Source organism: Eupeodes corollae, chromosome 2, assembly GCF_945859685.1.
Source record: "Eupeodes corollae chromosome 2, idEupCoro1.1, whole genome shotgun sequence".
Lineage (NCBI taxonomy): Eukaryota > Metazoa > Arthropoda > Insecta > Diptera > Syrphidae > Eupeodes > Eupeodes corollae.
In genome coordinates, this window is record NC_079148.1 from 14,120,146 (window position 1) to 14,135,780 (window position 15,635).

The window sequence follows — 15,635 nt, forward strand, 5'->3', positions numbered from 1 at the left end:
TCAATGTTTTTCATTTTCCCGCCGATCTTCTCCTTTTGTATATGATTATCAAATTGAGAACAAAGTTCTCGATAGAGTCTCAGCCAAAAAAGATCTGGGAGTGATTTTTGACTCTAAATTCAGCTTCAGTAATCATTTAGAATTCATAGTGAACAAGGCCAACTCTATGCTTGGATTTGTTGTCCGCAACTCTAAAGGTCTAAGTGATCCCTATACCTTAAAAACGCTTTACATTGCTTATGTTAGATCAGTTCTGGAGTACTGCTGTGTGGTATGGAATCCGTTTTACAAAACTCATTCTGTTAGAATTGAAAAAATTCAAAGAAAATTTACAAGATTAGTTATTTATAAACTTAGATGGAACGCTGATGTTATGCCACCCTATAATACACGGTGTCAACTTCTTGGCATTCAGACCTTAGAAAATCGCCGCAAAATATATTCTATAATGTTCATTAAAGATATTTTATCCTATCATATTGACTGTCCGTTTTTATTGTCTCTTATAAATTTACATGCTCCAACTCGAGTGCTTAGAAATCGTTGTTTATTCCATGAGGTATTTCATAGAGTAAATTATGCTGTTAACGAGCCAATATCTCGCTGTGTCAGAGAAATTAACCAAATATCTGATTTTATTGATTTTAATTTTCATTTGAGTAGAGATGCATTTAAAAATATGCTCAGCTTATTCTTTCTGGTTAATTGACTAAAATTTATGTTAAGACAAATTTTGTATTTCTATAGTCTGTAAGAGTTATTATAATCTCTAATTGATGATAAATAAATAAATAAATAAATAAATATGGTCTTTGCACCAATTGCTTTTTTAATTATATGTGGTTTAAATTCTCCGTGAATAAGCAAATCATTCCCTACTGCTTCCTTTATCAAAGCTCAAATTTAGACAGAGTATCAACTTCCCGTGAATTTGATGCTTTGTCTGATTCCATCCAAAGAATTGTTTCGTCCTATTCTCCCACTGAAATCGTTGTTAAGGGCGATTTCAATGTACACAATTCTTCATGGCTTCAACATTCAGGCCAGACAACACCCGATAGAGTGTATGCAGAAATCTTCGCTGAGTTGAACCACCTAACTCAGCTGGTCAACGAGCCCACCCGAATATCGGACGTTGAAGGTCGAGCAGAAAACACTCTTGACTTGTTTCTTACCTTGGACCCTGATAAGTACACTGTTAGTGTTCTATCTACTCTAGGCACAAACGACCATTGCGTTATATCAGCAAATTTCTCGTGTCAAAACTGTTCAGTTAAAGAAAGAGCTCCTAAGAGAACCGTTTGGCAATACGGGAAAGCCAACTGTGACGGTCTAAGTAATTACTTCAGGATCTTTAACTGGTCATTATGCTTCCTAGATAGTCACGTTGACGCCAGCGCTGATATGATCACAAGTTTAATTCTCCTGGGAATGAAAACTTTTTTACCGAACAGGGTTACAAGTATCAGAACCAAGACGCACGCTATAAAGACAACCGTACTGAGGAAAGCCGGAAAAGGTTCAAACAAGCCAAGAAAGCCTGCAACGCCCATATTCGACGGACCAAATCTTTACATGACCAAAATTGACGGCAAAAAATGTTTGGTCATTTGTAAAAAAACATGTGGAATTCTTCCTCTTCATCGGTTCCTACGCTCGTTGTCAATGACACTCCTTTTGTTAGCTCTTTAGAGATCGCTTATCTCTTTGCTAGGTAGTTCGCCGTCACTTCTACGCTGCCAGTGAGTGTTATGACGCCGTCTGTACTTGAGCGAGTTAGTGATTCTATGGGACCTTTTCTTTTTTCGCAATCGTACTGTAACAAGAGTCCTTAGAGATCTAAACACCATAAATCCGCTGGTCCGGATGGTATCCCCGCTATTGTTCTAAAGAGGTGTTCTTCAACGCTGGCAAAGCTTTTTCATCTAACCTACTCCTCAGGTCTCGTTCCGAGAGGATGGAAAACTGTATTTGTCCAGCCCATCCCCAAAAAAGGCGAATCTTCCTCACCCTCTAATTACCGACAGATTGCACTTACGTCCCTTCTTTCCAAGGTCATGGAAAGGCTGTTTAATTATCAGCTCAAGAAATATCTTGAAGATCGAAGCTTCTTAATGGCCGGCAGTACGGCTTTCACTGACTGGTGATCATGGTTCATATCATAGAACATTGAAGTAAATCTTTACATCGTTTTTGAGAAAGTAAGATTATTGCACTTGATATTTCAAAAGCATTTGATAGAGTTTGGCACCAAGCTATCTTAACGAAAATGCGTGCTTTCGGTTTGCATGAACCCCTGCTTCATTGGATTGGTAATAACCTTTCGAATCGTTCAATACAAGTTATATTGGATGAAACAAGCCTGAAAACCATAAAATAAATGCTGGTCTGCCACAGGGCTCTGTTCTATCTCCAACACTCTTTCTCATTTTTATTAATGATCTCCTGTCTCCAACATCTAATCCAATTCATTGTTTCGCTGACGATAGTACTCTTAGCTTTTCATATTCGTTTTTAGACTCACATCCCTACTCTTCGGATGTGGAACTGCAACGACAAAATATGATAAACTCATTAAATTCCGACCTAAACAGCATTGTTCAATGGGGATTAAAAAACCGCGTGGAGTTTAATGCTTCGAAAACCCAATGCTGTCTTGTATCGTTAAAGCGAGATATATCCCATTGCCATTATCCATGGATGGTACTTGCATCAATGAGACTGAACACCTCGATATTCTCGGTATGTGTGTCACCAACCACCTCTTGTGGAATGATCACATACGCGATGTTGCCAAAAATGCTGTAAGGTGTTTGGGTTTCCTTAGGCGATGCAAGAAATTTTTCTCCCCCTTTGATCTGGCTGTTATCTACAAGACTTACATACGTCCAAAGCTTGAGTATAGGTCCATATCTAGGTCCTGCAACTTACTTAAGCCTCTTACATACAGTGCTTGCGCATGCAAATTGCCAGTGTATTGTGTGAACTGTGTGTTGATGCAAGCGGCATGCGTGAGCAATATCAAAAACTTTTGATATTTTCTTCCTTGTGCATGCAAGCATGTTGGTGTGTGTGCTACATTTGCTCAGTCAAGGGCTTAAGCAATCAAAATTGACGCAGCAGCGGTGTCGGAGCTTGAAATTTTTTTAAGTTTTCTGTTCAACGGTGAACACACAACTGAATATTGTACAGTTTGCATGCGAAGTGTATAAGGAAAGAGTGTTTGCGCATTTTTGTGCTTGAGCATGCAGCCATGTGTAGTGTATGGGACCTTTTAGGGACCAGCTGGCATTGATTTTCATCATTGAAAATTTTGTCATTAAAAAATGATTAAGAAAGTAAATTTTGTAATGTTTGTTCGTTTGTAATAATTGATTTCAATTTTAAAAATCAATGATAGCTAGAACTTTTACCTTAAGTCGTGAGTCTTTATGCAAAATAAGGTTAATTCTATAAGTTTCAATGATCGAACAGTAATCGAATGAAGTTTTGTCAATACTTTTAGCTTAATCAGCAATATTCTTAGTTCTTCTTACGGTATCAATTCTTCACATCTTTAACTTGTTTTAACAGCTTACATTTTGTCTCCAATTTTAGTATGGCCCGTTAAAAATGAGCCTGATTAACGCGATGCTTGGCAACTGTCATAAGGTGACGACTCCAAGGTGACAGTTGTCCAAATATTCAAAATGAAACTTTTTATTTAAAAAAGTCTATGTTAAGAGTTGGTACAATCAAGACTTTTATTTTATTCTGATTCAAGTTTTTAACCAACATTTGCATGAGCGCGACCAACGAACGACGAATGAATAACAAAATGTGAGCTTATAGACGTTTGAAGACATATTTCAACATAAGTTCTTAACAAAACGACAGCATTATATTTTCTATTTGATTTTTGAAGCATACTTTTCAATATCATATATTAATAAATTTAAGAAAATAAATTTATTTGTCGCGTTAAAAATTGTAGTTGATACGAACTGTCAAACTTTATTCGCGTTCCACAGTATCCACACTCGCAACGAATAAAATAATCGCGCGTACTTAACCTACAAAAATCATTCTTGTTTTGGTTTCGGTGGTGATCGGCTGTGATTGTCAAATTTAAACTTCATTCGCGGCGAATTAAAAACTCTCATGTAAAAGAAATGTCAAAATCGATGAATATTCGTTCATTCGTTGGTCGTGTTCATGTGAATAGTGCTTTAAACTTATTTTCAGCTTTCTTTTGATCTCAGTATTAAAATCAAACTCACAATAGTGAGGAAATATTTTGGGAAGCCCTTCGGATATCCGGATATTTGAAGCGGATTATTAAACACGATCTGATATCCGAACTCTCTGAACACTGTCCAATATCAGACACAGTTCAAATCCGATGTTATAGAGATATTAAAAGAAAATGTAAATCTTAGAATATGTTAGACGGGAAAATTCAAATACTTATAATTTTTAAAGACTTATTGCAGAATTGAAGGCCAAAGTTCGTCTAGAAAATTGTTTTTATTAAAAAATACATATGTAAATAAAAGAAATACTTTTAATGAAAATGCATCACAATCAACGAATAAATAATTTTCAGTCTTTCCGGAATGCGGCCTTTGTTCTATGTGCAAAATCAAACCGCAAACATGTTTATATTTTAGCGCAATTACCCTTAATTATACTTGAAACAAATCAATAATTCATAAATCGTTAGTTAAATGTAAAGTTTGTCATTTTTCTTTAAACACATATAAAATTTCTTAGTGTTTGAATCACGATCGACATCGAATATTATAAAACTCACGGATCAAACATTTTATAGAAGAAAGAAAAATGTTGTCAAATAGAACAATACGAGTATAGTAACACATTCATACATTTGCTCAGTTTAGCTCAGAAGTGCCACAGCCTCAGCATAAGTTAATAAAAATGAAGAAAATGCAGTCAATCGGGCGGCCGATTGGAATTAAATGCGATTAAAGCATTTCATTCGTTGCAATCAATTAGGGTGACGAAATCAATCCAACTACGTTGAACGATGAACGATGCGTGCGTGTAGCACAAGCGACGCAACTGAATCTTAATCGACGCACACGCGTGCTTTAAACATTCCGCTCATACGAAGGCAAGGGATTCCTTCAACACCGTCGTCGTCGTGCGTTGCCGGCCGCGAGCCACGATTAGAGCGACTGAGTGACATTCCGCTACTGCGTCTGCGCAGCGCTGCCGCGGCGGCATGCATTGTGAATGCGCCCAGACATACATACCTTACACCCCTCCCGCATCCAATAGAAATCGCAATCACAATCATACATGCGGGTATATGATGTATGAGAATAAAACTTGAAGCCTGATGCAGAAGGATTGGCCGTATTGTATGACATGTAAAAGAACTTGTGACTGCAGCGAACATTGAAGCAAGTGAATAGACAGACACGCAATGTGCTGGTGCAATGCAGAGGAAGAAGCAAGTGCTTCCAAATGGAGGCTTGGTATAATGCGATGGTACATTTATTTTTATACCTACATACAGTTAATAATATAAGTATAGGCAGGCTTTCAATATATTATTTTTGTTGATAAAAAGATGAATGACGTTTACTTTTGAGAGGATAATATAATATAGGTTTGTGTGTTTATAGAAACACTGACAGACATTAAATGTCAAGTGAATTGACATTGTGCGTTAAGCTTTCGGAGATTTTGAAAGGCGAATCTTCTTTTGAAGTTATGCCGCTACTCTCGCATTTTGGATTGATGTTTGAAAGTTTTGTTATAGGTTGGGCTCTCCTCTCGCTGGCAGGTTTTATCTATGTACCTTCCTAAATTGGTTTTAAAATTAATATAATGACTCGCTGATTGCCATCAAAGATGATTGAACCTATCCCTAAAATATGTTCCTTTGGAAAAAACAACAAGCGGGTAATTTAATTGAAATATAATGTAAAAAGGAACCCGACAAGAAGCGTTCAAGCTTAACGTTTGCATAACATGGCTGGAGGATGTGTTCGCAAGTCTCAACACACACAGTGCGTAGGTTGTCAAACTTGACCGTGTCAGAAATTTGAAATATGGTTGCTCTTGTGACACTGGTTTTTCATAATGCAGATGTGTCAAGAACATAATTGACAGCTCATACGTAAATGTGTTAAATCCAAACATTAATGACGCACAAATGAAAAAACAAAATGCAAGTGTGCTTCAGACTTAGTTAATAACGGAGCCAAAGAAGTTGACCATGTTTTTCACATTTCAATCACTCATTGAGTCAAGCAGTGCATACATAAACATCAAAACATTACAGTTCAAGGTTGAATTGAACTAAAAAAGCTTTCTCATTGACAGTTAACTCATTGGTTTAAGGGTGTGTTCACAGTGAAAGTTCAAAGTTGTCAAGTCAAACATTAAGATCCGGATTTTCGAATAGAAACTAACTTCTAGTACAAAACATTCAGAAACGAATGCAGTACACTCTACTCTACGGATTCTGCTTTCATCTGCAAATATCTTCTTTGACTTATACATAATATATAGCTATACGACCCCAATACTTGTAGGTTCTATTCAACGAAGATACATGACAGAAATTCAAGAAACATTAAATTCAATTTTCACTCAAGCGAACAGTGCGCCACTATCGCAGCACCGGAGGCTAGGCTAAAGGGTAAACTATCATCCATCTTAGTCTTAGTCTTCTAGAAGTGCTTTGATGAACGTATGTCTATTTTTAAATTGCGAAAACAAAATTCTTTCGCATCAACGAAAAAAGAAGATGCTTGATGCTTAAAATAATGAACGATCCATCTGAACTTCATAGTAAAAAAGACTTTCTCATCACGATTTAAATTTGTTGATTTCTTTTTTCAAAAACAATGTTAACACTGTACAAAAGAAAAAAACAATCCTAACATGAATAACTTCCAAAAAATAGATTCTAATGTTTATTTTATAAATTTTAAGTAAAAACAAAAAAAAATATGCGAATTCATAAGACCTCTTTGCATTATCAATTTATGTTTATTTTGTGGGATGGGAAATTTTGACAGATCCAAAGAGTGTTTGCTGTACTTAAATAAAAGTTATACCAATAACCAAAAAGCTTGGTACAGAGTATTTACGCTCCCGCTGAATACAAACAAAATTATACAAAGCCAAGTCATCTACCTTAACCGGATATTGGATCAGAGCAGGAGTAAATAAAAAAAAACCAAGACATTTTGAGGAACATCACGAAATAAATTCTTGCTAACATTTTTTTATGAGCAGAATCTCTCGGTAAAAAGATCTGAGATAATTTATTTTTTCTTATGTTCAAAGACTTCAGACATTAGGTAAGGTAGTAAACCACCGCGCACAATGAGACAAGGTTAAGCATACCGCTCGGCTGACAGTTGATATATACGACATACAGCGACATCTACGTGACTTTGAAATTATGACGATGATTATGCAGATAACGGGGTTTAAAAAGTAGTAAAATAGATGCAATGTGTATAATAAATGAATTGTTTTGAATGTAAAACTGTTATAACCAAATATTTTATAACTTTGAAATCGTTTCTTAAACATTTAAACGGTTGAAGTGTCTAACTACTGCTACCGGCGGCTTTGTAGAATTTTAATTCATGTTCTTCTTTTTATTTGCATATAAATTTTATTTTAAATGCCTTATATGGTGAGGGGTTTCCCAATAGAAACAGATGACGACATGCTTATATAATCAGATGAACATTAAAAACTGCTGTAATTGCTCTAATGTCAATCCACATGATTTGAAGAGTAACGTTTAGGAGAATCCGGAAACTCCAGTAATCCAAAACAGATCCTGGTTAAGGGTCGAATTTAACAACACTTTTCGAAACTTATCGGATATACGAATAGTTTTATGAGACAATTTCTGTCAAATATCCGAATGTTGTTTTGTTTATTGTTTGATTGTAACTGTCAAAATTAAATATGACGTTTTCACAAATAGTTCAAATCTTCTAAATTAAATTGAACATTTTAGATAAATCCACACAGTGTAATGAGCAAACTTATCAGATTGGGCTATTTATCGTAAACTGGGCTATTTTTCTAAAATTTCCCACAAAAAATGAAACAACTGTGCTATAAATAGCTCAAATTGAAACCATCATCGCTCCTAACAACTAAGCATTTTGAATAGATACCAGATTTTGCATTTGTAATTGGGCTATTTTGGGCTACTTTCTGGGCTCCAATGTTGGGCTTCTATATTTTTAAATTGGGCTAGTAAGCAAGTTCAGGAGATGGCAGCCCTGGTAAAATAAGTAATATTATTTCATAATCTTCACCCACTCATTATATTTTTATACCTTCACCTACCTTACCGACAAAAAAAGCTCAAACGTAAATCAAAATGAATTTTGATTAATTGCCCTTCACAAAACATTCACAACATTAAACAAACCACCACTGCACAACACTACCGACCATAAACATGTTCCATTGAAAGTAATGCTTTAATGGTACGATTACATCGTGTCCTACATTCTTGGCTTTCTTATATGGTATAAACTAAAGGTCATCACCACGAAGAATAAAACCACCACAAACAAAAAAGTAGAATTTATTCCAATCAAAGTCACACTTTTTTGTTGGATATTTTGGTTTAACTGTAAGTTAAGCCACATCATGCTATATAAACCTATACAAGAATTGGTTTGAATCGAGAATGAAGACATCTGAGCAGATTGTGTGTGTTTTTTTTTAGCCCTTTCTACACTTGGGTTAGGTAATCATCAAAACCTTAAAAAAAGAGAGGGATTGAAGAAAAATAAAAATAAAAAATGACGACAGTGGTTAAGATTTCATTTTAAGATCTAGGTAAACAAAACATTTATAAGAGATATGCAACGGTATATTTTCTACCATAAAAAAAATACAAAACTTTAATACAATTTTGGCGACTAGAACTTTACATTGGGCCATAAGTTGTGAAAGCATCATATTCGTGGTTACCAGATTCAATCTTTAAGGGCCTGTTGTATATTTGTGGCATACTATTAAGTTTCAATTCTTCACCTAAATCGTTTGACGTTTTGTCGAACTCGTGTCAGTATTTCATAACTTAAAAGAAAAATATCGTAATTTCTGTCAAGAAAATTGAATGACTCTAAACAGAGGAACTGTCTCGTTTAAATGATTGTCAAAATGTCAAAGAAAATCAAAATTTCTATAAACTCTGTTCACATCGGCCTCTTTTGGGGAGACTCATTCTGACGTGTAACAATTTTATTCTTGAAACAAACGAAATAATTAAAATATGAAATGACAGAAATGTTTGATGAAAAATTAAAGAAAAAAAGAGTCCAGACAGTTCAAAGTTGTTTTAGACACAAATTATGACAGCTGTCATTCAGAGTTGAACGTTACATTTTTTTTGAAGATAGAATTAAAATTTGTTTCAAATTTGACAGTCACATTTTTCGTCATGTGGTAATCATGGTCATTTACCCTCATGTGCAGGCGCAACGAGGGGAAAACAAAAGAGAAAGGGTTCCAGCAAAGATCTCTCTTTGACAGTCGTAGACGGTTGAACTTTAGTTTTTTTTTTTTTTGTTTAACCACAACTTCGAGTTGAGGCTATTAAATCAACAGGGAGGTGCGAACACGTTATGTTGTATACATAGGATAGGTAGAATTTATGTGGGGGACAAATGTCAATTCAACTGTCAGTTCAGTGCTGCCAGCAGCAATTTAATTTAATTTAATTTTTCTTTTCATTTTTTTTGTTGCCAATTTGCCAACAACCAGACAGACAATGGTCCATTGACCTACATAACTGGTTAGGTTACAGTTTCTTAGCTATATATATATTTATGAACCTACCTATGACTTATTTTGTAATTATTTTGTGAAAATTGTTTGCACTTTGTGCAGATAGTTGTTGTTGTGGTTCTCCTGAATTGTCAGTGGCAATTTAAAATCACTTAGGTATTAAAATATGGGTGCGACGCGACTGATGGGTGAAAGAGCATACATTATATGGATATAATAAATTGACATGGGGTTCCTTTTCAAGGTGGACATCAATCAAATTTGGTTTTGGAAACTAAAGAATGATAACCAATTGGTGTGGAAGTATAGAAGAGAAATTGCAAGTAAAAGTGTTGACCATGAGAGCAATAAATTATGTTAACATCAAGTATTGAAAAATTGATTATACGTCAAAGTGACAGGTGGTAAATTTTGTATGAAGGTATGTAAGGGAATCCTTGAGTTTTAAGAAAGACTTTGTTTTCAGGTCAGCTTTCTTAAATTCCCATGAGATTTCTTGGTGCAAACAATCAGCTGTGATGGTCCTTATTCACGTTTCGTTCACAAAACATTCAAAATCAAAAAGGAGTGACCAAAACCTCTACAGTCGTAGGAACTAACAGGAAATATCAATTAATCTTAAAACAATTAGTTACTTACTTACTGACTTAAAGTGGCGCTAGAGTCCGGGGTGGACATGGGCCTCAACCAACATGCGTCTCCAGCCAGCTCGGTCCCTAGCTAGCTATCTACAGTTTCGCACAAGTTGGTTGAGGTCCTCTCCCACCTGGGTGCGCCACCTGAGACGCGAGCTTCTTCTACTTCGCCGTCCCTCGGGATTGGATTCGAAGACCTTCCGGGCTGGAGCGTTGATGACCATCCGCTCTACATGACCTAGCCATCTAAGCCGTTGGACTTTAATTCTACTAACTAGGTCAGTGTCGCTGTGCATACCGTACAGTTCGTCGTTATATCTTCTCCTCCTTTCTCCATCTGTGCCTACGGGACCAAAAATCACCCGAAGAATTTTCCTCTCGACGCTCGATCTTTCTTTGACAGGGTCCAGGCCTCAGCGCCATACATGAGAACCGGGATGATGAGTGTCTTATAGCTGGTGACTTTACATGCTCGAGAGAGGACTTTACTTCTCAATTGCCTTCTAAGTCCAAAGAAGCAGCGATTTGCAAGACTTCGTTTCAGCGTTGGTATCGTTGTCTGTGTTAATAGCGGTGCCTCGGTAGAGAAAGTCCTTAACTTCCTCAAAGTTATAGCTGTCCATGGTGACGTTTTGTCCAATACGTCGTCGTTCAGTGTCCTTTTTTGATGACAGCATATACTTGGTCTTGCCCTCATTGACCACTAAACCCATCTTCTTCGCTTCCGTCGCAATGCTCAAAAACGCTCCACTGACATCACGCTTTGATCTTCCAATTATGTCAATATCATCTGCGTATCCGAGTAATTGGATGGATCTTTGGAAGATTGTGCCTCTAGTGTTGACGGTTGAGTTTTACACAATTCTTTCCAGAACGATGTTGAAGAAGTCGCATGACAGTGCATCGCCTTGTTTAAAACCTTTTTTGACATCAAATGCATCGGTAAGATCTTTTCCGACCTTGATAGAGCAGCGTGTATTCTCCATCGTCATTCTGCACAAACGGATAAGATTGACAGAGATTCCAAAACTAGACATTGCTCTGTAGAGCTCTTTCCTATAGATGCTGTCATACGCGGACTTAAAATCGATAAAGGGAAGGTGGGTAGCGATTTGAAGCTCCTGGGTTTTTCCAAGATCTGTCGTAGTGTGAATATTTGGTCGATAGTTGACTTTCCTGGTCTGAAGCCACACTGATAAGGACCAATCAGGTTGTTGACGAATGGCTTCAGACGTTCGCATAATATGGCACAAAGGATCTTATATGCAATGTTAAGGAGACTAATGCCTCTGTAGTTGGCGTAATTTAGAGGGTCTCCTTTCTTATGTATCGGGCACACTATGCTGAGATTCCACTCATCGGGCATGCTTTCTTCCGACCATCTTTTGCAGATGAGTTGGTTCATGCTCCCTACGAAGTCATAGGTTGCTGCTTTGAATAGTTCGGCAGCGATGCCGTCAGCTCCAGCAGCTTTGTTTGATTACAGTTTAGATATAGTTATCTTCACTTCGTCAAGGTCGGGTAGGCGAAATTGTTGATTTGCGTCGCCTAGGTTGAGAGGTTCTATCTCCCTTACAGCGGAATTCGGTTCGTCATCGCCGTCATATAATTTGGAGAAGTGGTCTTTCCATATTCTTAGTATCGACTGCGGTTCAACTTCGATGTTCCCCTGATCGTCTTTGCAGGCTTCGGTTTGTGGCTGGTACCCTTGGGAGGTTTTTTTTAACCTTTTGGTAAAATTAACGAACCTCATTCCTGTTGTGACATGCCTCTATCTCCTCGATCGCGCGTTTCTCATGCTCACTTTTTTCCCATCTAAGAAGCCGGTGTTCCTCTCTCCTCTTCTGCTCGTAGAGCTCGCGAGCAGCTCTGGTCCTTTTGTGCAGCGCCGTTTTGTATGCCTCTTGTTTCGCTGCGTGCGCTTACCGGCATTCGTCGTCAAACCAGGAGTTTCGCTGTGGTGGCCGGTGAAACCTAGCAATTCAGAAGGCGGCATCTCTGATGGCTGCAAGGCAATGTTGCCACTGGTTTTCAGTGCTTAATGCAGGCAGCATAGGACTCCTTAAGAGGTTATTAGAGACTCGATCGGAAAAGGACATGGCAGTCTCTTGCGATTGTAGCCGTCTAACGTCGAATCTTCTGACTGTACTTCCATGTTTTGGCTTGGATCGGGATATCTGTACCCATACCTTGGCTACAACGAGGTAGTGTTCCGACAATGTTGGCCTCTCGGAATGTTCGGATATCCTTTATACTGGAGAAGTGTCGTGCGTCGATCGCAATGTGATCAATCTGGTTGACGGTTGATTGATCAGGAGATTTCCTGGTGGATATTGAGATGTGTGAACTGCGCACTAGCTACCAGAACGTCTCGCCCCGCAGCGAAATCGATTAGCCTGAATCCGTTGTCGGAGGTGGTGTCGTGCAGGCTGTATCTCCCGATTATGCCACCAATATATTGCAGTCTTTTAGTTTGCGTTTGCCCGGTCCATCCTATCGCACTTCTTGGATGGCGGTAATATCTACATTGCAGCAGTTTAGGGCTTCCGCTAATTGTTTGGCTGCAAGTTGTCTGTTAAGGGACCTAACATTCCACGTACAGATCCGAAATTCGTTGTCCTCATTTCGTTTGCGTGGGTTGTCAACAGTGAATCCGTCCGTATCCGAGGCTTGTTGGTGCTTCGCAACTAAAGGTATTTTTACGTGGCCAGGAAGTCACTCCGACGGCACAACCCCCAACTTGGAGGGCCAGATACTTAGTATAACTCCAAGCAAGGGGAGCCGGATAAACCGCTCCTTACAGACCTGGGCTCCGAATATGTCAAAGAAGCCCTATAAGGTGTTCACTAAGTATAGTTCAACCTTACTGGAACTGTAGACGCCACCGTTGATTCCATCTCGGGAATTCCTTCGCTTCCGTCTGGATAAGGAGAGGTGCTTTAGTGGAAACACCTCTCCCCCCTCTCTCGTTTGCTGCCCCCAACAACTTTCCACTGGTTTTGGAATCCAATCTGCAGTTGAGGTACTAGGCACCCGATGTTCACCACGGGGAGGTGAGAGTAGGAGTTGATAGACAGAGGTGGGTTTTGAGAAAAACCTGTGGACGCTAGAGTCCTCTTATCTACCATTTGAACATCCAAAACAATTAGTTGATTCATGTAAAAGCAGATTTAAATATACAAATTGCTTATTAGATAGTAGTTCTTTAATTGCCTTGAATAGCGAACTAAACAAATCTGTCAGGGAAAAGTGACAGCTAGCAATTTGAAGAAAGAAACCCAACTAACTTTACACCAAAAGCCATTATCGCAAGGTTTGACGTTTAAAATCAAAATGAAAGGGGTTAAGATTTAATGAACGCATTTAAGACAGGACGGTTGTGGGAAATTAAGAAGCCTTTACATGGCGAAGACTCATAAAATTTATTGTCGTAGCCAAAAAGTGTGTCAACCGATTTGAAAACTTGCGCTAAGAATTTTCGTTGAAATGTGTTTTTTTTTTACTAAAACGCACTCACATGATATTGAAACGTCAAAAACCGTATAGTATCAACATTGAATTTGACATTTGTCTAATGGACGAATGGACACTGTCATAAATTTAATACTCGTTATATTATGAATAATTCATTTAAATATTTGATATCCAGAAATAATTGATTTCTCACTTATGTCATAAAGTAGACCAAAACTTTCCAGCCTAATGTAACTTCTCTTTATTTCTTTGTCAATACTAATTTAATGCATTTAAAATACTGACGTCATTTTTAAGTCGTAGGCTTTCTTAATCTATGCATTTCCGAAGATCACTTTCATTTTCATTGGCTTTCAAAAGAAAACAAGATCGAACATAAAAACCAAAACCTTACTTAACTCACCTTCATTAGCGTAGGTTTATATTCTTTTAATAATTTTTCCATTCCATTATAAAACCAAAATAAACTACATTTTATACCTTTCCCGGATTCCACATATTCTCAAAAAAATAAAAATAAATAAATAAAAGATAAACTCTTGCATGTGCATCCAAATTATGTAAATAAGCCAAAAGCCTTTTTCATGTGATGCCCGGTGCTGCCCCCAGTTGAGTTTTTCATTTTCAAAGTCAAAACCTGAAACTTTATAACTCCGCTTGAATTAAATGAAAATTTCCATTTATTTTATTGCGCTGCATATAGAAGTCGCGACGCGACACCATAACGAAACGACTGTCTCGTCTGCTTGACGGCAACAACAACGACTCGACGGACCAAAAGCAACGGACGTAACGCATTACAATATTTTTTTGCAGTCATCATAATTAATGTTGGTATTTTGACAAATGTTAATACGGTTTTTGCATCAATTGCGCAATCAATTAGCATTTATACACTATCAATCAAAAATTATTAAAAAATAAATCCTTTCATAATAAATTTTGTATTTTTTGTTTGTTTGCAGAAATCCGAATAAATGGACAGCTCAATCCAAAACTCGTACAACAACCACAGCAACAATTGCAGCAGCAGCAGCAACAGTAACAAGCGAGGTCACATTCGCTCCGCATCGCTGGAGAATGCGAATTCATTTATATCGAAGAATACCCTAGGGCTGCCTCTGGTGCAGCCAGGCTTTACCGGCACACTCAAGTCACGCAATGAGCAGAAGCGACTGCGCAACAAATTTGGCAGCCAAAGTAATTTAGAGGATTACGTGCAGCAGAGCCGATCAAAGTTTCAAAACATACGAAGCATGTTTGAGGCAACCAAAAGTGCTGTAAATGTTGGCGGAGAATGCGAAACACCACAGCAGCAGCAACAACAACAATCACAGCAGCTGCAACCGCCGCCGTCGATACCGCAGCAGCAACCACAGCAGCAGCAACAACACCAGCAGCAGCATCAACAACAAGCACAGCCGCAAATGCTTCCAAACCCAATCAATCAAACCAATCATTCTCAACAATACCAGCAAAATATTCACTTGGCGACAGTGATGCATGCGCACCCGGAACTGGGTCACCGAGGAAGCAGTGCGAGCAACTACAGCAGTAGCAGCAGCAGTAATACCAATCACCATCACCACCCGCAGCTGAAGCGAACAACAATGGGCGGCGGAATTGAATACAGTGACAGCTTAAACATTGTCGAATCGGACATCAGTGGCAGCACTGATCGTGTAAATCGCAGGGAAAAATCAAATCAGGTGAGTTCATCGTCTAACCGCAGTCCGC

General features: G+C 38.0%; 1 protein-coding gene across 2 annotated transcripts in view; it reads left to right on the top strand.

Moving 5' to 3' along the window:
- LOC129947156 (NEDD4-binding protein 3-B) overlaps window positions 1-15,635 on the top strand; it is a 70,686-nt gene that overhangs the window by 51,574 nt on the left and 3,477 nt on the right. For both annotated transcript variants that reach the window (XM_056057605.1, XM_056057604.1), the window contains exon 3: window positions 14,864-15,607. In XM_056057605.1, the coding sequence (XP_055913580.1) occupies window positions 14,876-15,607 (732 nt within the window). In that variant the 5' untranslated portion in view covers window positions 14,864-14,875. The remainder of the gene's footprint in view (window positions 1-14,863; window positions 15,608-15,635) is intronic.